This window comes from Vulpes lagopus, chromosome 17, assembly GCF_018345385.1.
Source record: "Vulpes lagopus strain Blue_001 chromosome 17, ASM1834538v1, whole genome shotgun sequence".
Taxonomy (NCBI): Eukaryota; Metazoa; Chordata; class Mammalia; order Carnivora; family Canidae; genus Vulpes; species Vulpes lagopus.
The window spans coordinates 9933057-9955393 of NC_054840.1; the positions used below are offsets into that span (position 1 = coordinate 9933057).

Here is a 22337-nt window from a genome sequence, read left to right on the forward strand (position 1 = left end):
GGCAAAATGAATTCAGAGGGTGGGGGTATAAACCTAGCCTTGAAGTCAGCCAGAACCTAGTCCTGCTAGTTTCTAATCATTATGAACTTCTCAAATCGCATAGTTTGCTCTTGCCTCAATTTATTACATGTATATTTGCTTCATGATGAGTATTTTGTTAACTTGGGTTTTGTCTATGACCACATTTATTCTCCTTGGTATTCTGTTTTCATCTTTGAAATTAGTTTATGTATCGGCAAAGGTACTAATTCAAAAGCGCAGCACATAAGGGAGACTCTGTTTTCCAGAGTAACTCATATGCAAAGACACTGAAGGGAAGAAAATAAAAGAAGAGAGGAAGGAGAACTTGTTTGGTGAACTTCCGTCCTCCTCGAATCAATGGCAACTTTTGGATAATTACTATAACTGCAGTTTATATATTTTTCTAATCTTACTATACATAAGTGTTGCATTATCGTCTATGTCTTCGCCATTAGAACCTAAATTTGACGAGGGCAGAATTAGTGCCAAGAACATAATAGGTGCTCAATGAATGAATGTGCTGCTTCGTTTTGATGAGATAAACTTAATTTTGTTGAATATTTTGTTTCCTAGTTGTTACAAGAAATAGCCCTCAGAAGTAAGCCTATAACTGAACAATATCAAGGACTTGAAAGATTCTTTGTTTTTGATAACAATGAAAGACTCAACTTACTTCCTTCTCATAGCTTAGGATGCAGCTATTCCAGTACTAGGATTACAATTGCAGGTAAATTCAGACACAAAATCAGATGGCTTGTGAACCAACCTAACAATTTTCTGGCATTTTTTTTTTAAACAGTTCATCCTCTCATTTTAGGAAATACTGGGGAATTCTGTTCAATGAATAAAGTCTTTTTCTTCTTCTCCAGCTGAAATTATTAACCCTGTGTGAGTTGCCATATATTTATATTTGAGGCCACTCTCAGAATGTGAGAGAACATAACTGTAATGAGACTGAGGCGAGATTATTTTTAGAATTTAGAAATGTAGCCTTTACTAAATTGTGGCAGAAATTCTTTGAATCACTTAATTAACTGGTAAGTAGCGCATGATGATTCTTAAATACCATCTTAAAAGCAAATCTCAGATTCTCAGGATCTGTGAGATTATTGAGATATAGCTGTAATTTCCTTCTGAAAGTTAGGTCATGCTGTCACCTATATTCTCAGGACTCCTGTGTATTCAGATGTGTTTATTCACGTACAAACTATTATACTTTGTGTTATATTATATATTTGAAAAAAATATTTGTTTTTATTCAGATGTGTGCCGTAATATCTTTGCAATTCAGAGTTTACTTATTTCTTTTTATCATGCTATGCAAATCTAATGCTTTTCTTACGTATAATCATGAGATTTTTGTCTTTTGTAATATATAAGCCTCACCATTATAAGTGGTCCTTATCTAGCTAAACATTATCCAGTAAGACAATAAATAAAGCAATAACATGGATTTCTCTCCTTTTTAAGGTTTAAATTAGTTTACCATTTTTCCATTTCAGGAGATGGAGAGTGGATGCCAGACCATAGCGTAAGTGCATTTGCTGATAATGCAGTTGCCTTGGGTGTTCTGCAGAGTGCCCAGAACCCATCAATGAGTAGAACAGAGCAGAAGATGGGTAAGATCAGCTGAAAGGCCACAGTGCCGTACAGATGACTCACTGTGTTTTTTAGTTTGTCTCTGAGCAGTTTACTAGGTACCTGAAAATTAGTTTTTGCCGTTTCATAATATGAACTTTCTCAGATTTTAACAGGTTACCTGACATTTTTCTCCAAAACCAAGTTTAGTCATATTTTTCTCAAAAACATGAGTTAAGTCTTAGTTATTTTTACAACATTGTATTAGTGAAAGTTTTTTTTTTTTTTTAAATGTAGCTCAGGGTATGGTATATATTTTAAACGATCTTATAAAAGATCGTTTTATTACACTCTCAGGAAACAGTGTATTTGTACTAGATTTTTCATGTCATCCACTTGGTTCAAATTGTGATCAGACATAGCCATTTGTGGAAGGAATGGTTTAGGTTAGGATTGCTGCTTGTAGCCATGGTTGAGACACCTCTGTTCTACATCCAGTGCCAATTGCATTAACCCTAAAATCTCCATTTAAATTCATTAACTCCATTCTCTAACCAAAATAAGATTGTCTATAGGTTAAGTCTTTTGACATGTTGAATCTCACTGTAGTATTTTCCTAGAGAGATTAAGCAGAGGATTTTGACATCGTTAAAACCAGTAGTTTTATTTTAGGTCATTATTATTATTATCCACTAACACTTGCTACAGTATATTTCCTTTATGCTGAATTTCACGGGAAGTTGCTGTAGATGATTGATGAATTAAGGCAGTTCAACAGACATGTGTTGAGTATGTCGGCATGATGCTGGGGTTCCGAAGGAAAACAGTTGCATAAGTCATGTTCCCTGATCTCCGGAAGCTCACAGGTTTAGGAGGAACACTTACCAAAAGGGGTTATTTGCCTTCATCTGAGGGCTATCTGTAAGCCAGAGATTTAATTACCTATGGTTTATCCAAATGTGCAAAATTTATATGTCTCTCTTGCTCTAAATCCTATGATTAAAACTCCTTGGCTAGCTGAGATCCCTTTCATATGCATTTATGTTGAGAATCTGTCAGATTTAGAATGCCTTTTTAGTGTAAAAACCATCCTTTTATGATCAGTGTTTTTTGGCTCTATAGTTAGGTACCTATTCTTACATCAAAGTCTCAAGCAGCTTCAAACTCCTGGTTGCTTCCTTCTGAGAACTGTTTTAAGTTACCATATATTGCTGAAAACAAATTCCTATGCATGCTATGAGAAATTTGTTACTGAGACAGATATTTATGAATAAGGAGCCAAATGCTTTTAAGAATCAATTTGGAGTGACCAGTTGAAATCAATAATTTACTATGAAAAACATGTGTAGGAACATCTACTGTAGGCCAGGCACCGCCAGACACTGGTGATACAAAATAAACCCTCGTCCACGTATTCCAAGAGCTTAGTCTGGTATAAAGGTTTTCAAACCTTTGTATGACCGTATTCACGTGGGAAACCTGTTGTAATGGGAATTTCTCTACCTCACTCTTAAGATTCCTATTTATTAAAGCTGAGATAGGGTCTAGGAATTTGCATTTATTTTATCAATAATTTCATGTTATGCTGCTGTAGACCGTCCAAAAATCATACCTAGGGAAAACTGCTGTATAGATACGTAAACACATAAATTACTCCAAATAAAGTAAGCATTCTATGAAAGGACTGTGAGTAACATACTTTTGGTGACTGACAATAGTAGCACATGTGATCAGTTATAATAGAGGTAGGTACATGTGGAGTCTTTTTTAGAAACGGAGACGGTAAAGTGATTGCTTTGCCAATGAAAAGTGTAGATCACCAAGGTGTTAGAGCCAAGTGACATTTCAGCTGGGTCTTAAAGAATTAATATGATTTACCAGTTAGGGGCAGAGGGAAATGACTTTCTGAACAGAAGCCATAGCCTGAAATAAAAATAACAATTTTCTGACTATGCATCAAGTTACCAAAATCTAATATTCTGAACTGATGCTAATATCTAAAGGAATTCTTCAGTAAGATTTTTAAGTTTGTGACTGTAAAAACACAATAGCTATGAAATGCAGCTGTGTGTGTAGCAGGAAGCCCATTGATTGTCCCCAACCCCTGCCCAAACCTCCTGCTCACCCCCCCTGTCTTCCTATCTGTGCACAACCATGCAAACATCGGTAAGTCTTTAAACCAGGATCCATCTTGCCTCTTTCTTAGCCACTGCAGCCAAGTCATCCCTGGAGCCTGCTGATCTCAGCTCGAATATTGATCCCAAATCTGACCACCTCTACCTTTATTGCCCAAGATGAGCCCAAGCCACTTGTCCATCATCTCTCATTTGTCTCTCAGTTTCACTTTTTGCCTTTTCTGAAAACAAGTTTCTATAACCGATTTCCATCAAATCCTACTGTTCATAGTCAGTGGGTGAATTGTTTCTAGAGTCATAAAATCGTGTATAGTTCACAGGGAACTAATCATATTTTCTGTAAACTTAAAACATAAATTGCATCTTATCAATCTCCTGCTTAAAAGCATTTTATAGCTTCTTATAGAAGGCAGAAAAAAAATGTTTCTTACCAGACATCACACAGCAGTACTGAGTTGGCCTGGCCTGGCCCAACTGCATCCTCTCCCAGAGTGCAGCTATGCTGGCTTCTTTTTTTTTTTTTTTTTTTTTTTGTGCTTGCACAGGCCACGCACTCTCTTTTGCTTGTTACCTTTAGAATTTGCTCTTCCATCTATCCTGGGATGGTCTGTAGCCTCTTTCTCCCTCTTCATACCCTTTTCATATGATTGATTCTTTCCAATTTATCCATCTCAGCCCAACTGCTACCTCCTTAGAGGCCTTCTGAAACCACCCTACCTAGTGCCAGCCTCTTGAGACCCCCTAATCACATTTACCTTTTTTTTTGTCCCTCTCCTATAACCTATTACTAGATGATATTATTTTACTTGTTTATTTTCTGCTCATCCTACACTTGGTTGGAAAGAAAGCAAGGACCTAGCCTGTCCTCTTCTTTGTTGTGTCCTCAGTGATGGAACATAGCCTGGCATCTTGTCAGCCCCTAGCAAGCATGTCTAAAGGAGTGAAGCAGGAGAGCAGGACTGTGGTTTAGTTTGGAGTACATTGAGGGAAGGGGCCATGTCCCATTCACTTTTGAGTACCCTGATCCTGACACAGTGCCTGAGAGTTTTAGAATTTGACAAATGATTTTATAATCTAATTGGATTGGGTATTTCAATTCATAAGCTCTCAGAGTTGGAAGGGATTTAAGATACTAATCTGTTCAACTCCTAAATTACTCCTAAATTTTGTAGGTGAAATATGAATATGAATGCCTCAGGTCACAGGGTGATTTCTAATCTGGTGGAGTACTTCCCACTTTAGCCGCCTTTCTACTAACCCTATGCTGCTGAATAAAATGTTCATATGTATCTTCAGAACACTTAGAAAATACATTTTTATTTTTTATGTATAAATGCTTAGTAATTTACAAAGTAGAACAAGAATCTCAAAAGACAATGATGTTTTGCAACCTTTATTCAGGAATAAAATAGTGGCTCCTTTGATCAGATGTTACTTGTTATTGAAACATTGTGCAAAAAGCATGTTGCTCTACTGATGTTTCATCCAGTTCTAATGTTTTTATGTAGACCAGCAATAAAAATTATTGTACTAAGTACTATTCAGTGAGTGATTCATACTTTCATATCCTTGTCAGCATTCTTACACCCACTAATAAAGCAGAAAGTGCCCTTCTCTTTTATCTTACCAATATCTGATATGGTCTCAGTAGTCATAAGGCATATATTTTTTAGCTAATACCAAGGATAATTTCTTTAGTTATTTTTAGAGTATAACTATGGTCAAAGCTAATCTGTAATTTCCTAAGATTACACCGCCAGTAGTGGCACAAGTTACCCCAAAAGGAATTTCTTATGCTCATAATCTTACAAACTGGACTTTTAAAAAATTATGAAATGCTCCCTTTGATCATGGAATTCTTCATTAGTGTCAGTCTTAGCGGTGTTTCACATCTTAACCCCACCAATAACATTAATGAGTTTCTACATTAATTAGCTTATAGAGAGAATGATATATTCACCTAAATAAACTAAATAAATAAATAAGATGAAGGACCAGATTGAAGCATCTTCTGTCTCTTTCTATGTTTTAGGTACTTTAAATTACACTTTACATATATCTCCAATAAAAAAGATGGTCTATCTGTTTGCTGCGTGCTGAGCATACATCTGCCCCACCCCCAAGTATACTTTTTTTTTTTTTTTCTCAGTTGGGATCAATTAACCTCTAATACTGTGGCAAACAGATGTTGTCACAAGAGTTTGACAAGTGTTTTTGCTTTTCTGAATCTTCTGAAGGGCATCTATATTATGTTAAATTTTTCTCAACTCATATTTGCCTGTGTTGGCAGACGTCCAGTTCTTCCTCATAACACCTTCCACTTGTTTTATTTTAATCAGAGTTCTGCATTACTCGGAGTTTTACTTCGCTGGGACATAGCACAATAGAAATGGGAGGGTATCATTTTCTACATAGATACAGAAGTTTCCATTCATACAGTCGAATTTCTATTAGACTCCTTGACCCGTGCTTCCACGATGGCTGTTCCGACCACAGCCTTACTATGTAGGAATGGCAAGGTTGCTTTTTTGTGTATTATGTATTTTTATGTATTTGAGTATTTTATATCTGATGTACTTTTGTGTATTACAGGTAAAGGGGGGGAATTATTTCCAAATTCGAGTCATTAAAGAAATCCATAGGAATATTTACATTTATATGTCCTAAAACATAGACACATTTTTGTCAATAATTTTTCTTTCTAATTGTCTCTGTGCACATAGACAAAAGGGTCAGAATCTTATTTTAATTTATTCATAATTTCATTCCAACAAAAAATGTTTTCAAAATTGATTTCTGAAATGTTCATTAAAACTGGTGCCCTTGGGACTTACCTTAGTCAGTTTTAATTGCTTAAATAATTACATACTGCATTAGGATGTTTCTTAGGGTACTAGTTACAATCAAAGTAGATTTTTAAGTTGAAAAAAAGGACAAACCCAGTAGTCATTAAATGTCTAATACAAGACAACTACCTGTAGTTACTTTACTGAATCTCACAGTTTCCTTCGAGTTGGTTGGGCATAATATTATAATGGCGTATGTTCAAATTATGATTTTCATGATATCAAAAATAGCACTTCTTTAATGTATCCAATATTTTGCACAAAGCCAATTTGTGTTAAGGGAATACGAGATTATCTTATAAATTATTTATATTTAATATAAATATATTTATCTAAAACAGAAGAATAATTTAGTAAATAATAAAATATACCTGCACTATGAATTTCTAATTTTGTGCTTTGAATATTCCCTTGGCCTTCATTAAAGAATCTTGTGAGCAGTACCAAAAGATAGATATATGTATCCATAGATAGATAGATAGATAGATAGATAGATGATAGATAGATAGATAGATAGATAGATAGATAGATGATAGATAGATGATAGATAGATGATAGATAGATAGATAGATAGATAGATAGATAGATAGATAGATAGATATAGTTATTTTGTGTTAGTGTAAGATTTGAAGGGATTTTTTTTTCCTACTATGAAAAAAACACACATGTTGAAGAAACCAACTAAATCAACCTTGAAATAGGCCAAGACAAAGTTGTGGCTGTCTTTATGTAACAAAGTAATAACCTGAGTTAGGTCTATGTTTCTGGAACTTTTCCACTGAAGTGCCCTAATAAAGCAGCAGAAAGTGAACTCATATTTGGGAAAACTATAAATATAATCTCAATTTTTTCAAAGCCTGTGTTTTTCTAAAAGATTGTGCATACTAGTATTTTGTCTTCATATTTGTTTTAATAGAAGAATGCTATACAGCATCAAATAAAATTCACTAGGAAGTGGCACCATACAGTTATCCTAGAATTTAAGAAACACAACACAGTTTGGGATGGTTAGGGAATAGATTATAAGATTGGACATTGGGGGAATAAAGCTTAGACATTGAATTGTTCTGGAATTAACTTGGTTTACAGTTGTTTTGCTTTAGTTAATATTAAAATTAGCTTGTCTTTTTCTGAATGTAGAAATGTAGAATGTAGGAAAAAAATAACCTGGAAGTGTCCTTTGTGGTATAGGGAATGTAATTTGAGATTAAAATGTTGTGGTAAACCAGAATGCATGATAATCTGAAATCTACTTTCTCTTAAACTCTGTTGCACGACGTTAACTGCTCTAGGTTTAGGGGGCTAGTATTTTGTATCTTTAAGCATTCATTCACAATTTTTTAAAATAAGTTGATTTAAAAATTGTTTATTTTTCATTTTAGGCCAGATACCACAGAGACCTTCAACAGCAAATTTACCCCTTTCCAGCTCTGTTAAAAAAAGTTCCAGCTGCCTTGTCTCCTCCCATCCTCGATCAAGAAGTGCAGCTGCTCGATCATTATCTAGAGCTGCTTCTGAAATTTCAGAAATTGAATATATTGATATTACTGACCACAACGAGCCTTTCTTAGATGGCACTGCTGATCAGCAAGCTTTAGAAAGTTTGGAAAAAGAATTAAGTATGCTGAGAAATCTTGCAGGTAATGCTACTTTTTTTTTTTTTTTTTTTTTTTTTTACTATAGACAGTGATAACTCTGCCTTCTGCTTGATTTTTCATGTCACACTCCAAGAAAACAAGACTTTCCTTTCCCTTATTTAACCACCAACTTTGTAATTGTTTCCTTGGATGTCCTCTGACCTCACCCTGAGGATGTTATAAAATGTATGAAAATTAATAATAATAATAATAATAATAATAATAATAATAATAAATATATGGATGTCCACAATAGAGATGACCCCCATAGCCTACATAATACACAGTTAATGTATCATAAGGAATGTCACATGGACAAAAATTAATTGTTTTCTCCTTTTTACAAACCTGCTGAGTGGCTAATCTCTGTAGCTTTATGTAAGCCAGTGCCCGACATCTTTTTTGGGGAATTGAGCTGTTAGACTTTTAAAGCAGTATTTGTCAAGTTTCAATGTGTGTATACAAATGCCCTGGGAATCTTGTTAAAATGCAGATTCTGGGGTGGGGCCCAGGATTCTGCGCATCTGACAAGTACCCAGTTGATGTCAATGCTGCTGGTTGGCAGACTAGTTTAAGGACAATTATGCTTATGCATTCACTTTCCTAAACCTCAGTGGTTGCAATCTAGCAAATCATAACCATATCCTTGACCATACAAGGGTCTGGTTCAGTAACAGACCTCAGAGGAACCAGTCCTCTTAATTTTCATCAGAAAGTTGTTCATGCATTTGATAGCGGCCAGCTGATTGTGGAATTCTTGAGAATGCCTGTTTCATCTTTATAGTTGATTGGCAAGTTAGCTAGATTAATTTAGTGGATCACATTTTTTTTTTTTTTCCTCTTCACTTAGTAGAGATTTCTCCACTGTCTTCTGTCTCTGAGTTTTGATGCTAGTTAATACTTTAGCACAGTTTTTCCTTTTAACTTTTGCTTGGTTAAATTTAATTGTCGAATAGTTTTCTCCCCAGGTAGCGCTCATGGGTGCCTCTATTGCTTGAGTTCTTCCATGTTTGAGAATGCATGCTTCCTTTATATTTCAAAGGCAAATCAGATGAGGGTAATTTCCTGGGGTCATTCTACTTGTAAGCCTTGTACATACTGATTCTTTGCTTTTTGGGGTCTGATATAAATAAAGTAGTCTGAGGTCACCATGATTTATTTTTTTAATTTTTTTTTTTTTTACTTCACTCTCTCTTGCATGTGACAGGCTTCTTTCCTGACTAGGTATTTGAAGAATTTTTTTCATAATCTTTGAAATTCAATAACGGGACCAAGAATGTGTTTCAATATCAATAATTCAGCATTTCTTAAAGTGCACGGCTTTCTTTCTGTCTAGAATAAATCGCTCCTTATTTTCAGAGAAATTTTCTGCTGTTGTATGTTTGAATTGCTTTTCTGTTCCATTTGGCTTTCTCCTGCTGACAAACCTATTTTGTCTATGTTGGATCTTCTTTGTACAATGTATTTACTTATATTTTCTTCAACTATTTTGACCAGATTTTATTTTCTCTTGCATTTGCTACTTTATCTTAAGCTTGTGTTCTGTGTTGTAAGTTTAATTTCCAGCTATAGTTATAGTCCATTCTTTATTGATTGATTTCGTAAATAATTGATTGAATTAATAGATTAGCTCTCTAAACATATTGCTTTGATTTTGGGGGGTAAATTTTTACTTGCTATATTTCAAATTTATAGAAAATTTACAATAATGTAAGAAAGTACAAGGAACTCCTGTATACTCTTTGCCCAGTTCACTACCTGTTTGTCTTTTCCCTGCTGGGGTATTAACACACACACACACACACACACACACACACACACACACACACACTGCTCTTCTTGTGAACCATTTGAGAGGAAGTTATAAACATTATGACTCTTGATCAAACAAATAGTTCAGTGTGTATTACCCAGGAACAAGGCCATTCTCTCAAGGATCGTAATACAGTAATCGAAATCAGGAAATTTAACATTGATACAATGTGATTCTCTAATCCACAGTGCATATCTAATTTTTAAAATTTGTCTCAAAAGTGTTATTATAATTGGGATTTCTTTTGGTACAGAATCCAATCCAGGAACAGGTGACCATTGAAAAAAAATTTTCATGTCTGACATGCTATTGTTTGATCTTTGAGATTAGTTTTTACTCTTTAATTATTTTTTCACTGAAGTATAATTGACATATGATATCCTATTAATTTTAGGTGTATGTAAGAGTGATTAGTATGTTTATACGTTATGAAATAATCCCCATGGTAAGTCTACTTACCATGTGTCACCACACATAGTTATCACAATATTATTGACTACATCCCTTATGCAGTACATTATATCCCCATGACTTATTTATTTTATAACTGGAAGTTTGTATCTCTTAAACCCCTTCACTTGTTTTGCTCATTACCCCCCCCCCCCCCATTCCTTCCCACTCTGGTAACCAACAGTTTGTTTCCTATATCTATGAAACTGTTTCTGTTTTATGTGTTTATTTGTTCATTTTTTAAGATTCCACATATAAGTGAAATTATACTGTGTTGTTTTTCGCTCACTTATTTACTCAGCATAATATTCTCTAGGTCCATCCATGTTTTTACAAATGGCAAGATTTCATTCTTTTTTAAAATGGCTCAGTAATATTCTGATGTGTGTGTGTGTGTCTGTATGTGTCTGTATATCTCATATCTTTATCCATTCATATATTGGTGGATACTCAGGTCTTTAACCCGTTTTGAACTTATTTTTTAAAGATATTTTTATATTTATTGATATTTTTTTATTTCTTAAATCTGGTTTATTTTATTTTTTTAATAAATTTATTTTTTATTGGTGTTCAATTTGCCAACATGTAGAATAACACCCAGTGCTCATCCCATGAGGTGCCCCCCTCAGTGCCCATCACCCAGTCACCCTCCACCCCCTGCCCACCTCCCCTTCCACCACCCCTAGTTCATTTCTCAGAGTTAGGAGTCTCTCATTTTTATTTCTGGTATAAGACAGTGGTATAATTTCATTCTTCTGTATGTAGCTGTCAGTTTTCCCAGCACCGTTTATTGAAGAGACTCTCTGGGATCTTTTCTGGTTCCATACAAATTTTAGGATTCTTTGGTCTGGCTTTGTAAAATATGCCATTGGTATTAGATGGAATTTGCAATGGATCTTTGGATTGCTTTGGGAAGAATGGACATGATAACAATATTTATTCTTCCAATCCAGGAGTGCATTGTATATTTCCATTTATTTATGTTGTTTTCTATTTCTTACATCAGTATTTTATAGTTTCTAGAGCATAGGTCTTTCACCTCCTTAAATTTATTTCTAGATATTTTATTCTTTTTGATGCAGTTGTAAATTGGACTGTTTTCTTGATTTCTCTTTGTGATACCTTATTAGTAGTGTATAGAAATGCAACTGATTTCTGTATGTTAATTTTGTATCCTGTGACTTTACTGAATCCATTTATTAGTTCTTACAGTTTTCTGGTGGAGTCTTGGTTTTTCTGTATACAATGTTATGCCTTCTGCAAATACTGATGATTTTACTTCTTTCTTTCCAATTTTGGTGCCATTTTTTCCATTTTTCTTGCCTAATTGCTGTGGCTAGGACTTCTGATATTGGATATATTGAACAAAACATGGAAGTTCAATAAAAGTGGTGAAAGTAAGCATCCTCTCCCTGATCTTAGAGGAAAGGTTTTCAGCTTTTCATAATTGAGTATAATATTAGCTTTACATTTGTCATATGTCTTTTTATGTTGAGGTGCATTCCTTCTGTACCCATGAGTGGGATTGGCCCAGGGTGTACCATGCTGGGGTTGTCTTGAAGAAATGGATACTATTCTAAGCTAGGGCCCGGGGCTTGTTGGGTCAGCCCTAGCGGGCCAACTGTAGTACCTGGTTTCTGCTTTTGTCTGTGCTATCAAGGTGGAGGAAGAACATAAAAAAGTGGCTTTTGTTAGTGTTTCCAACCCCAAAGTGATTTCTTTTTTTTAAAGATTTTATTTATTTATTTATTCGAGATCGAGAGAGAGAGAGAGAGAGAGAGAGAGAGAGAGAGAGAGGCAGAGACACAGGCAGAGGGAGAAACAGGCTCCATGCAGGGAAGCTGATGTGGAACTTGATCCTGGGTCTCCAGGATCATGCCCTGGGCTGGAGGCAGGCGCTAAACCGCTGAGCCACCCGGGCTGCCCCCAGAGTGATTTCTAGTAGTTCCCACCACTTTTCAAATGCTCTATGGTTAGTTAATAGGTTTCCTTTACTTATAGTCCAATTTCCCTTTAAATCACTATTTTTCCTTTGTATCCTAGGATGAAAGAGTCTGTGCATGGGCCCCTCGGTGATATATGCCTCTCCACTGCAGGTTGCCACTCTGGGGATGGGATTTCCTTCATTACTGTGTCTCCATCTCTTACCCTTCCTTGTGTGCTTTCTCATTTATTGTGCAAAAGCCATTCATTCAGCCCTTAGTTCTTCTTCAGAAGGAATTGCTCTGTATGTAGGTATAGATTAAGTGTGTCCATGGGAGGAGGTGAGTTCAGAATCTTCTATACCACCGTGTTGGGCTGGCTTCTCACAGTGGTACACTCTTTTAAAACATCGTTTTCATTATTTTTTTAGTAGTCAAAGGACTCATAGGGAATTTTCTTATGATCTTGATCTGTTTTCTACTAACTAGATTTATCTTTTATTTAATTATTCTTTGCATGTTATGGATTCTTGGATTCGAGTTTGCATAGATAGTTGTTGTCTTTTCTTTGTGTCTTCCTCGTTTATACTCACTGTGGATAGCTTTGCTCACATGCTTGGTCTTTTCTGATCTTAGTGAGACTCCATTTTCCCTAAAATGCACCTGTGCACCTGTGATGTGACAATCTTCTCTTTGGAGCTACTATTTGTGGATTGGTTATTGCATTGTTTTCTGTGTCTTGCCAGCACAGAGGCATGAGAGGATAGTTGAAGGACTGGGGAACTCATCCTCCTTTGTTGAAGGGCCTGGCCTCTCGAGTCTTCCTGATTATATTAAACTTAATTGTACCTGGTTTCAAATCTGTCTGTCCCTATGGGGACACCTGCAGTTTTGTAATTTTCTTTCATCTGCTAAGGTCTTATAGTGGGTACTTACAGGCTTTAAAAATATTTCAAATAATTTATTCTTACTTCCCCTTCCCCTGCTTTTCTCCAAATTGGTGTGTATTGGTGAGATTTAGATGACTCTCATTTTTCTGTTACTAGTTTGGTGTGGGTATTAGGTGAGGAGGGAAGTGAGTGGGCAGTGGTAGCACACAGCTACACCTCAATGAATCTTCTGTTTATTTCTTTGGTTGCCCTTTGTCAAAGTTTATTGTGTGCACTTGTATCCCTTTCTTTGTTTGATCCCTTTTGTGATTTGATTTTACTTTAATTTTTCTTCTTTTTCTATTCATTTCATCATGGGTTGGAGAATGAGAGTCTATGATTCATCTATATCCATCGTCCATTTGCCTTACTCTAAAATACTAAAAATCAAATGTAACTCTCCTTGGAGATAATTCTCACTTAAAGACCAATTCCAAAATGAAGCATGACGGGCTTGAACTGGATCTAAAAAGGATAACCACACAATTTTTAATCATAAAATGAAAGGTTTCTTATTTTGATAAATTGGTAAATTCCATTATCTATAATCATTTATAGATACACAGCACTTAATAAGCAGTAGTCTCTTGTGGTTGTTTCTAACCACTTAGCTTTCCTATTTCCTTTATCACTTTTGTACTTACGTACTTCACTTTTCCCCAGGCCACTCATCTTCTCATATGCCAACACCAGTATTTTCACTAGAATATGTAACTTTCCGTATACAAAAGCAAGCACATACTGTGTAGCCTATGAACCGCCAGGGCTTTTCTGATGGTCCAGGAGCAGAACAAAATCACTTACACACACTTGACCCATGAATAGCTCTCTTTCTATTTGGGAAGATTGGCTTTGGATGAGTGCACAGCTTTAGAGACATTCACCTGGAGCTGAAGAAGGAAGAGGGTAGCACATCAGCTGAATCAACCCAACAGTCAGTGTGAGGTGACAGATGCTGTGGTGTAATCAGCCGCTATTCTAGAAAACTCACTGTTTCTGTACAAGACTTTTGTATTCTGTTTAGCATCAATGGGCAGAAAAATTCCACCCACATTTCACTACTCATGGTGCAGCCTGGAAAAACTCCGCATGAGGTTTGGTTCCACAGAAGCACAGCTACACAATTTGACTCTTATACAAATGTAAATGTGTTCACATCCCTGTGAAAGCTAAATTTTTGAGAACAGCAAACCCGACTTGTTTTCCATTAGCTCTAGGGTACATCCATTTCCTCTAAGTTCTATGGGAAACAACTGTACCAAGGAACTGGGAGCAGAAAAGACAAAATAACTGCATTAAGTGAAGTGTTTCCCCTTTCATTCACATTGCTGTGGCTGATATTAGAGCCTTTTCAGAGGCAGGCAGGCAGGGCACGCAGGTGTGTGGACAGGGCAGGGAATGGGTGTGCAGGTTGCAGACACCACTTTCTGCTGAATCAAGAGATAGGGGGCAGCAAAGCAGGGTGGTTGGAAGCCAGGTTCTGGGGCCAGGAGCCTGGTTTTGAAATTTGAAACCACTACTTACTAGCTTCATGACATTAGGCAAATTACTTTCTTAATCTGATTTTTCATCAGTTTCTCTGTATAAAGGATGAGTAATAATAGGCCCTATCATAAAATTGTTCAATGATTGAGTTTGATTACATATTAAATATATTTATGAAAATTTCTTTCTCTCTACACACATACTCTTTTTCCCTCTTTGTCTCTCTCTCTCTCTCTCTTTCTCTCTCAAGAATTAATTGTCTAGCACATAGTAAGCCCTGAAAAAAAAATCTGTTAAGTTATATAAAGAACCAGTGAGTGGTACTTTCCACATGCAATAGGGTTAAGGTTCTCTGGATAAATCTAATTTTTGGTCAAAAACATCTAAAAGCTGTCTCTGTTATAAAACCGTGTTTTCTTCTGGGCCACTTTGAGGGTATAGTTAGTTATAGTTCATGCCATATATTTCCTCAACAAATATCTTTGTAATGATGCTATAGTCACTTCCTTAATGGGCTCAACATGGCAGTATAACTTACTTACCAAGTCACTTTGTCAACTTTTGAATATTGTTCTAACCTGCAGAAATTTGAGAAATACCAGATGATATGCATTATGAGAAAGTATCAATAATAATGCATGTTAAAGCATTCATACTTTCATTAGTTAAAAATGATTCATTTATTCAAATTCATTCTGACTTGTGGTTTAAGACTTAAATTCCTATGGCAATCTATGTTTGTAGAAGTCCATTGGTAGTTACCTGAGCCAAGTAATTAAAGAGAGAAAAGTACTTTTTCTTAAACAAGAATGAATAAAAATTACCTAATATTAGCAGATGTAGCTTTATTATTGGTGAAATAAAATAGTAAGGCAGTGAGTAATTGGGGCCTCTGTTCATAGGCTGACCATCAAGTGAGATATTAAACTCTAAGAGGGCTAATGAGGATTTATAGTTAGCAAATTAAGTAAATAACCCTTGTAAGACAGTCAAGATGTGCTGGAATGGCAGTCCTTTTTTTTTTTTTTTTAAGATTTTATTTATTTATTCATGAGACACACACACACACACACACACACACACACAGAGAGAGAGAGAGAGAGAGAGAGAGAGAGGTAGAGACACAGGCAGAGGGAGAAGCAGGCTCCATGCAGGGAGCCCGACGTGGGACTTGATCCCAGAATTCCAGAATCATGCCCCGGGCTGAAGGCAGTTGTAAACCGTTGGGGCACAGGGGCTGCCCTGGAATGGCAGTCTTTTTGCTTTAAATCACCTTTCAATTTCAGGGGGAAAAAAAAAAAAAGGAGTGCCATGTATGAGTGAAAATGCATTTTAAAAAATTCTAAGGAATATGAAACCATTCAATGAGTAATAATAATCACTACTTATTTTTATATGCAACGTTGCTTCATTTGATCTTTATAACTACTCTATGAGGTAAATGAAGCAGGTACAATTTTCTATCTCCCCTTTGTAGATATAGTAACTGAGTCTCTAGATCATTTACTAACTGACCAGGGTTTTCTCTGGGTGCCCAGGAGAGCCCAGGAACAAACCCAGGCAAATCTGCCCCACTCCTTTGTCTCACCACCCTAGCACAGTGCCACTTATATAATGTGAAACCCTTACTTCTAATCAATATTGTGACCGCTTAAGAGACAGAGGGTTGTGGACAGAGTGAAGGTAAAGGAAAGAAGGAATGGAGGGATAGACAAAGCAAGACACAATGACAGCAGGGATGAATGGTGGGGGAGGAAAACAAAAGTCTGAAGGGTTGGGGTGGGGCTCACAGGTTACAGGGCGAGTGTCCTTGTTGTCACACCCTCTAAACATTGTGACATCATCTGTAGCTCTGCTAGATAGTTCTTTTTTGTAGTTGTTTTTTTTTTTTTTTTTTTAGATAGTTCTTTAGATGTTGTTATTGGTGGTGGTTGGGTTCCTTATAGGAAAGTAACCTGTTTTGTGTTCATTCTTTGAAGTTTTTAACTAGTCTTTTCGGCTCTACCTTTCTTCTTTCCTTCATTTCTTTTACTCATCTAAATATTTATTTCCCTGTAGAATAAAGTCATATATATATTATATATATGATATATAATATCATATATATAATATAATATATATAATATATATAATTATATATATAATATATATATTTTTATATATAATATATATTTTTAAATATATAATATAATATATATATTTTTATAATATATTATGTAATATATATATAATATATATATAAATTACATAATATACTATATAATATATATAATAATATATTATATATAATATAATAATATTATAATAATATATTATATAATATATGTAATATATATAATATAAATATATTTATATTTATATTTATATTTATATTTATATTTATATTTATATTTATATTTATATTTATTTATAATAAATAAATATAATATTATTATATTATAAATATATAATAAATATAGTAAATATTATAAATTTATAATAAATATAATATTATTATATTATAAATATATAATAAATATAGTAAATATTATAAATATATAATAAATATATTATTATATATAAATATATATAATATATATAATATAAATATATTTATATTTATATTTATTTATAAATATTTATATTTATATAATATTATTATATATATATAAATATATATAATATAAATAATATATATTTTTAAATGTCTTGAGTTTTAGAAATATACCTTAAAACTTCATATCTAGTCAATTTTCCCCCTTCGCCATTCTTTATTATTGCCTTTAAGAAATTCTTCAATGATAAGAGAACATGCACTATTACTCCAGGGATAGAAAAGGTTTAACTTCAATCCATTCCTAATAGTCCACTTTCTTGACAAGTATAAAGTAAATTTATAAGAGCTGAATTTCCAATATAAATGTCAATCCTGTCTTCCCTGGTCTTCTATTAGAGAAACTTGGGTTTTCGTACAATTGATCTTTTAGGTTTAACACAAACCCATAATAGTGTTTTCATTAGCAGTTTTATTTTCCTCTGCCTTGAAAATCAAATGATGTCCCCTTTGCCTTTACTAACTTCATAGGGTATTCAGAAATATAATTTTGAGAATGAACAATTATACAAAAATAGGCCCATTCTTTATGCACCATCTGAATTAGCTCTGTGTGCATTCAGTTGAGACTCAAATGCCTGGCAGAGATTAAACACCTCTCCTGGTGGTATCTTTAGATCTAAGAGTCACTGTTAGGTTTCAGTACTGTAGTTTTATCAATTCCAAATCCTGAATTGATTGCTTTCTCATAGGTAACACTCCCTATCATTGGGCAAGGTGTTGTGCATACCTGTTTTTTTTTACCTTGTGGAAAAAGACGAAACAAAATAAAAGCTTCAGCTAAAGAATTAGATACTGGAACATAGTGATTGATGATATTGGTGAGCTAAAGAGCTTAGGGCTACTTCTAGTTCTTTTATTCTGGTTGTGTGAATTCCAAGTTATCAATCCCTTGGGGACCCACAATTTCCCAATCTCCAACAACTGGGGATGCCACAAAAATTCTAGATGAATAATTTTTTTTATTTTTCTCAAAATTAGTCTTATACAGAGCCCCAAATTTATATGAGACCAAGTGAAAGCTGTCTTGATTTCTTTGGGGTGGTGGGAGTAGAAGCCTCATCCCCAAACCTACTGAATCTATGATACACCATGTATCATAATTTGAAAGTCACTGGCCTAAAAAATTTTAAGGGTATTTCCAGTTGTAAATGTATTGAGGTCTGTCTTGCAGCAGGAATAATCTGAAGTTTCTTCCAGCAGGGGAATCTCTGCTTGCTCAAAAACTTCAAGTAAGTACTATCTACCAAGGAATAATTATTATAATAATAACAATTATTATTATCATTCCCCTCTCAGTCAAATGTATAATACACATAGTTTGGTGTGTGGTCCTTCTGATTAAGAAGGTATTTGCTTGGCATTTTCATAAGAGTAGAGGGAAGAATAACACCCAGTAATTTTAACTGTTTTATAAGTTTTAAAAGTCATCCTAACATAACCTTAGGTATAAGTTAGATGGCCCTTACAACTTTATCAAAGATGAAAAGAAGGCATTATGGTCTAATATAGTAATCATATTTATTTCTGTACTTGACTTTTTGGTAGTTTATATAAAATATGCTTACTGGCCCATTTGCTCATTTAACTTGCACTATTTGTCCTTACCTGAGCTAAATCATAGGCCAGCTTCATGTAAAAGATTGAAGGCTTCTCCCCTTTCACATAAAAATGGTTATTATCTACCCAAACAAGGCAAGGAAGCAGAAAAAGAAAGGGTAGTTTTGCCAAAACTCACCTTTGCCTTAGACTGTTCAGGGGTAAAGCTTTTATTCCTTAGAATACAAAAGTAAACAATAAATTATTTAACATTCAGGCAAATGGAAGAGTTGCATAATATTCTAGCTTTGAAGAGGGTCCCATGATTTTCTTTGCAATTTTGTAAATTCTCAAGACAATCAACACCTTAATTATAATATATATTTAAAAACCAATATGGTTAGGTGAAATAAGTCAGACAGAGAAAGACAAATTCTGTGTGATATCATTTATATGTGGAATCTAAAAAAAGCCAAACTCATAGAGACAGAGACTAGAATAGTGTTTACCATGGGCTAGGGGTTGGGGGAAATGGGGAAATATTGATCAAAGTGTATACTCTTCCTGCTAGAAGATGAATAAATTCTGGAATGTAATGTACACCATGGTGATTATAGTTAACAATATATATATTTGAAGGTTGCTAAGAAAGTAGATTTTAAGTGTTCTCACCACAAACAAAAAAAGCTAATTATATAGCACGATGGAGGTGTTTGTTAACTAACACTATGGTGGTAACCATTTTGCAATATATAAGTGTTCCAATCATTATATTGTACATCTTAAACTCATGCAGTGTTACATGTCCGTCATATCTCCATAAAGCTGAAAAGATTCGGAGAATTTGCTAAAAACCAAATCAATATGATGAAAGTAACTTGATACCCAAGCCTAATTCAGAAGCTCAGATCAAAATTACTTTGTACTCTGCCCACCCCACAAATTCTAGAAAATTGAGATGATTAGAAATCTGTGCTGACCTTCCTTGTACTGCTTATAGTTTATGCTGGGTAAACTTTCAGCACCATATACTGTGCATTTGTGTCTTGAATTTATGTGTTGACAGTGCATGAAATAAAATGTTTCAGATCCTTCAGAAAAGCTTTACAGCCTAACCTCAGAAGAATTACCAGCCTTCAACAACCATTCGTTGAACATAAGTCAGACTACACTAGATTTCCATAAGACCTCAAGTGCAAGAGGCCCCTGTGCAGTTGAGGAATGGAGGTAGGTTAAGCCTGCAGCCCATATCCATATGTAAATATAGTGCATACTGAAATTTTTGACGAGCCCCAAATAGTTATCTTTACTATATAAAGAAGGAGTGTCCTTATGTGTGCACTTTACATGGCCATTCTTTATCAAATGTCTAGGTCTTTTGTTGACCTATTACCAGGACTTAGTAAAAGTCTTATGAAGTGGTTACTTGACTGTGAAGAGATAATTCTCTGTTCCACAATGTATGTCAGCGAAAAGAAAAGATATTTGGAATTTTATAATCATTCAGCCTTTCTTCTTATACTGAAAGACAGTTGCTTTACTTGCATTAATTAACTTAATACATTTCAATACTTTGCACTAATAGAATCTTAATGTGAATAAGGTTTTTAGAATATTGAGAAGAGTCTTTCTTAAAATCAAGTCAAGATTGTTAATGATAGCATATTTTAAATTGTATCATTTCATTCTTTTCCTCATGTGAAAAACATTTAGGGATGATCAGTCTATAGAGAGCACAGGTTATACTAATAAATGCTTCAGAAAGTAGTTCATCGTGTTGATCTATTATTGACATGCTGGAATCTCTTTAAAAAAGGATGAGGGAATTTTTCCAGAAGGATCAAGATAAATGTAAAATAAAAGTTCCTTGAATTGTAAATTCCTTTGATTGGTTTGAAGTCTGATACTGCAGTGAAAGGGAATCAAGAGTCCATTAGTCTGTCTTTCTAAAGGACAAAATCGTTTAGCTGTGGTCCTTGGATTTTTGCATTTCTAACACCACTTACATTTTTAAAAAGAGGGATCAATATAAAATTGCTATTTTTTTTTCCCTAAAAAGCTTTCTTAAAACAAAGTAACTAAACTTAAGGTATACCCTCGGCATTATTTCATGAAAGAAAGGACATTTAATACTAAAAATATAAAGGAACAAACAGAATAAAGCACAGTTCTTTAAAATTAAAAAAAAATGTCATGAAAAAGTCATTACCTTGCCCTTATTTTCTCTTCTTAGAGTAGCGAAAATTTTTATCTCAGTCAGGTCTGCCCTGGTCCACAGATCAGAGCTTAGGAACAGCTGATTTAGCCTCTGTTGGGCATTTAAAAGGTTCCCAAAAAATATCCATCGCAGGATGAATGAAGTATTTTATGTTATTTGGTGGCATACATGGGCTGAAATTCTAGATAACTTGGACAAAAAAATCTGAGTCATACAAACTCCTTTCTGTTGCCCTACTTCCCTCCCTATAGCTGACACCTATAGGCTAGAGTTTCTAGCAGTTCCTTTCCCCAATAAAATGTAACAAAATAACTAAATAATTGCTGCGATTAATTTTGGCTTTGGCATATCTTGACTGGCTATCCACATCGTCCTAATTTACTGTACACAAAAGAGGTGATTTATCTGGCAGTCTATTCATTGGGATTCTATTAAAAAGCCAATGTAATGATGAATGTTCTTAATGATGACCCTGAGGCTCTGCAAGTTCCTGAAGTGCCTTTTGAATCATCAATGAAAGACACAACCAGAGACCATAAAATCTCCCCTTGGTTCCACTGTGGCTTTATTTCTTGGGAGAGGGAGAGTGATGAGAATTTCTCATTAAAAGGAGGCTTGGTATATTGGGCACGTTGAAAATTATGGCCCCAGACTGAGACAGCCCCCTCACATCTGCCTGCCTCCAATGACTTCAATGCATGTCATATTGATCAGAAGATAAATGAAGAGTTGAAACCTGGTTCTGTATATTGTGTATTGATCTTTTAATGTATTTCCAGCTCTTCTGAAAGAGATACTGAAACTCAGTCTTTGCTGACACTTTCTGAAAGCAGCACAGATGAGGAGGAAGAGGATTTTCTTGACAAGCAACATGTCGTCACACTACCATGGTCATAGAGTGCCTAATGATAATGATCATTTGTTCATTACTTTTTCCATTTTGTACCTAAAGTAAAGCAAACAGCTGAAAAAGTGACCAAGTGATTACCTGTCCAGGTGCTGGAGATTTTGATTATTAATGTTTCTGATATTTCAAGGTTTTCAGACTAATAAAAGTTAATGAAATTATAAATTTAAGGGCTTTTTCTTCCAAATGATTTATTGTATGTCACACTATATTGCAGATCATATTAGGAAAATTAGGTGAATTTGTAAAAATAGCAGTTATAAT

At 34.6% G+C, this 22337-nt stretch overlaps 1 protein-coding gene across 2 annotated transcripts in view; it reads left to right on the forward strand.

Annotated features, from left to right (window-relative positions):
• ZBBX (zinc finger B-box domain containing) overlaps positions 1–22069 on the forward strand; it is a 107237-nt gene extending 85168 nt beyond the window's left edge. Inside the window, exons 16-20 of one of the 2 annotated variants that reach the window (XM_041731940.1) lie at positions 595–748; positions 1524–1640; positions 7963–8220; positions 20037–20175; positions 21946–22069. In XM_041731940.1, coding sequence (XP_041587874.1) covers positions 595–748; positions 1524–1640; positions 7963–8220; positions 20037–20175; positions 21946–22063 — 786 coding nt within the window. In that variant the 3' untranslated portion in view covers positions 22064–22069. The remainder of the gene's footprint in view (positions 1–594; positions 749–1523; positions 1641–7962; positions 8221–20036; positions 20176–21945) is intronic. The other variant, XM_041731941.1, reaches the window with a different exon arrangement.
• The last annotated feature ends 268 nt before the right edge of the window (positions 22070–22337 follow it).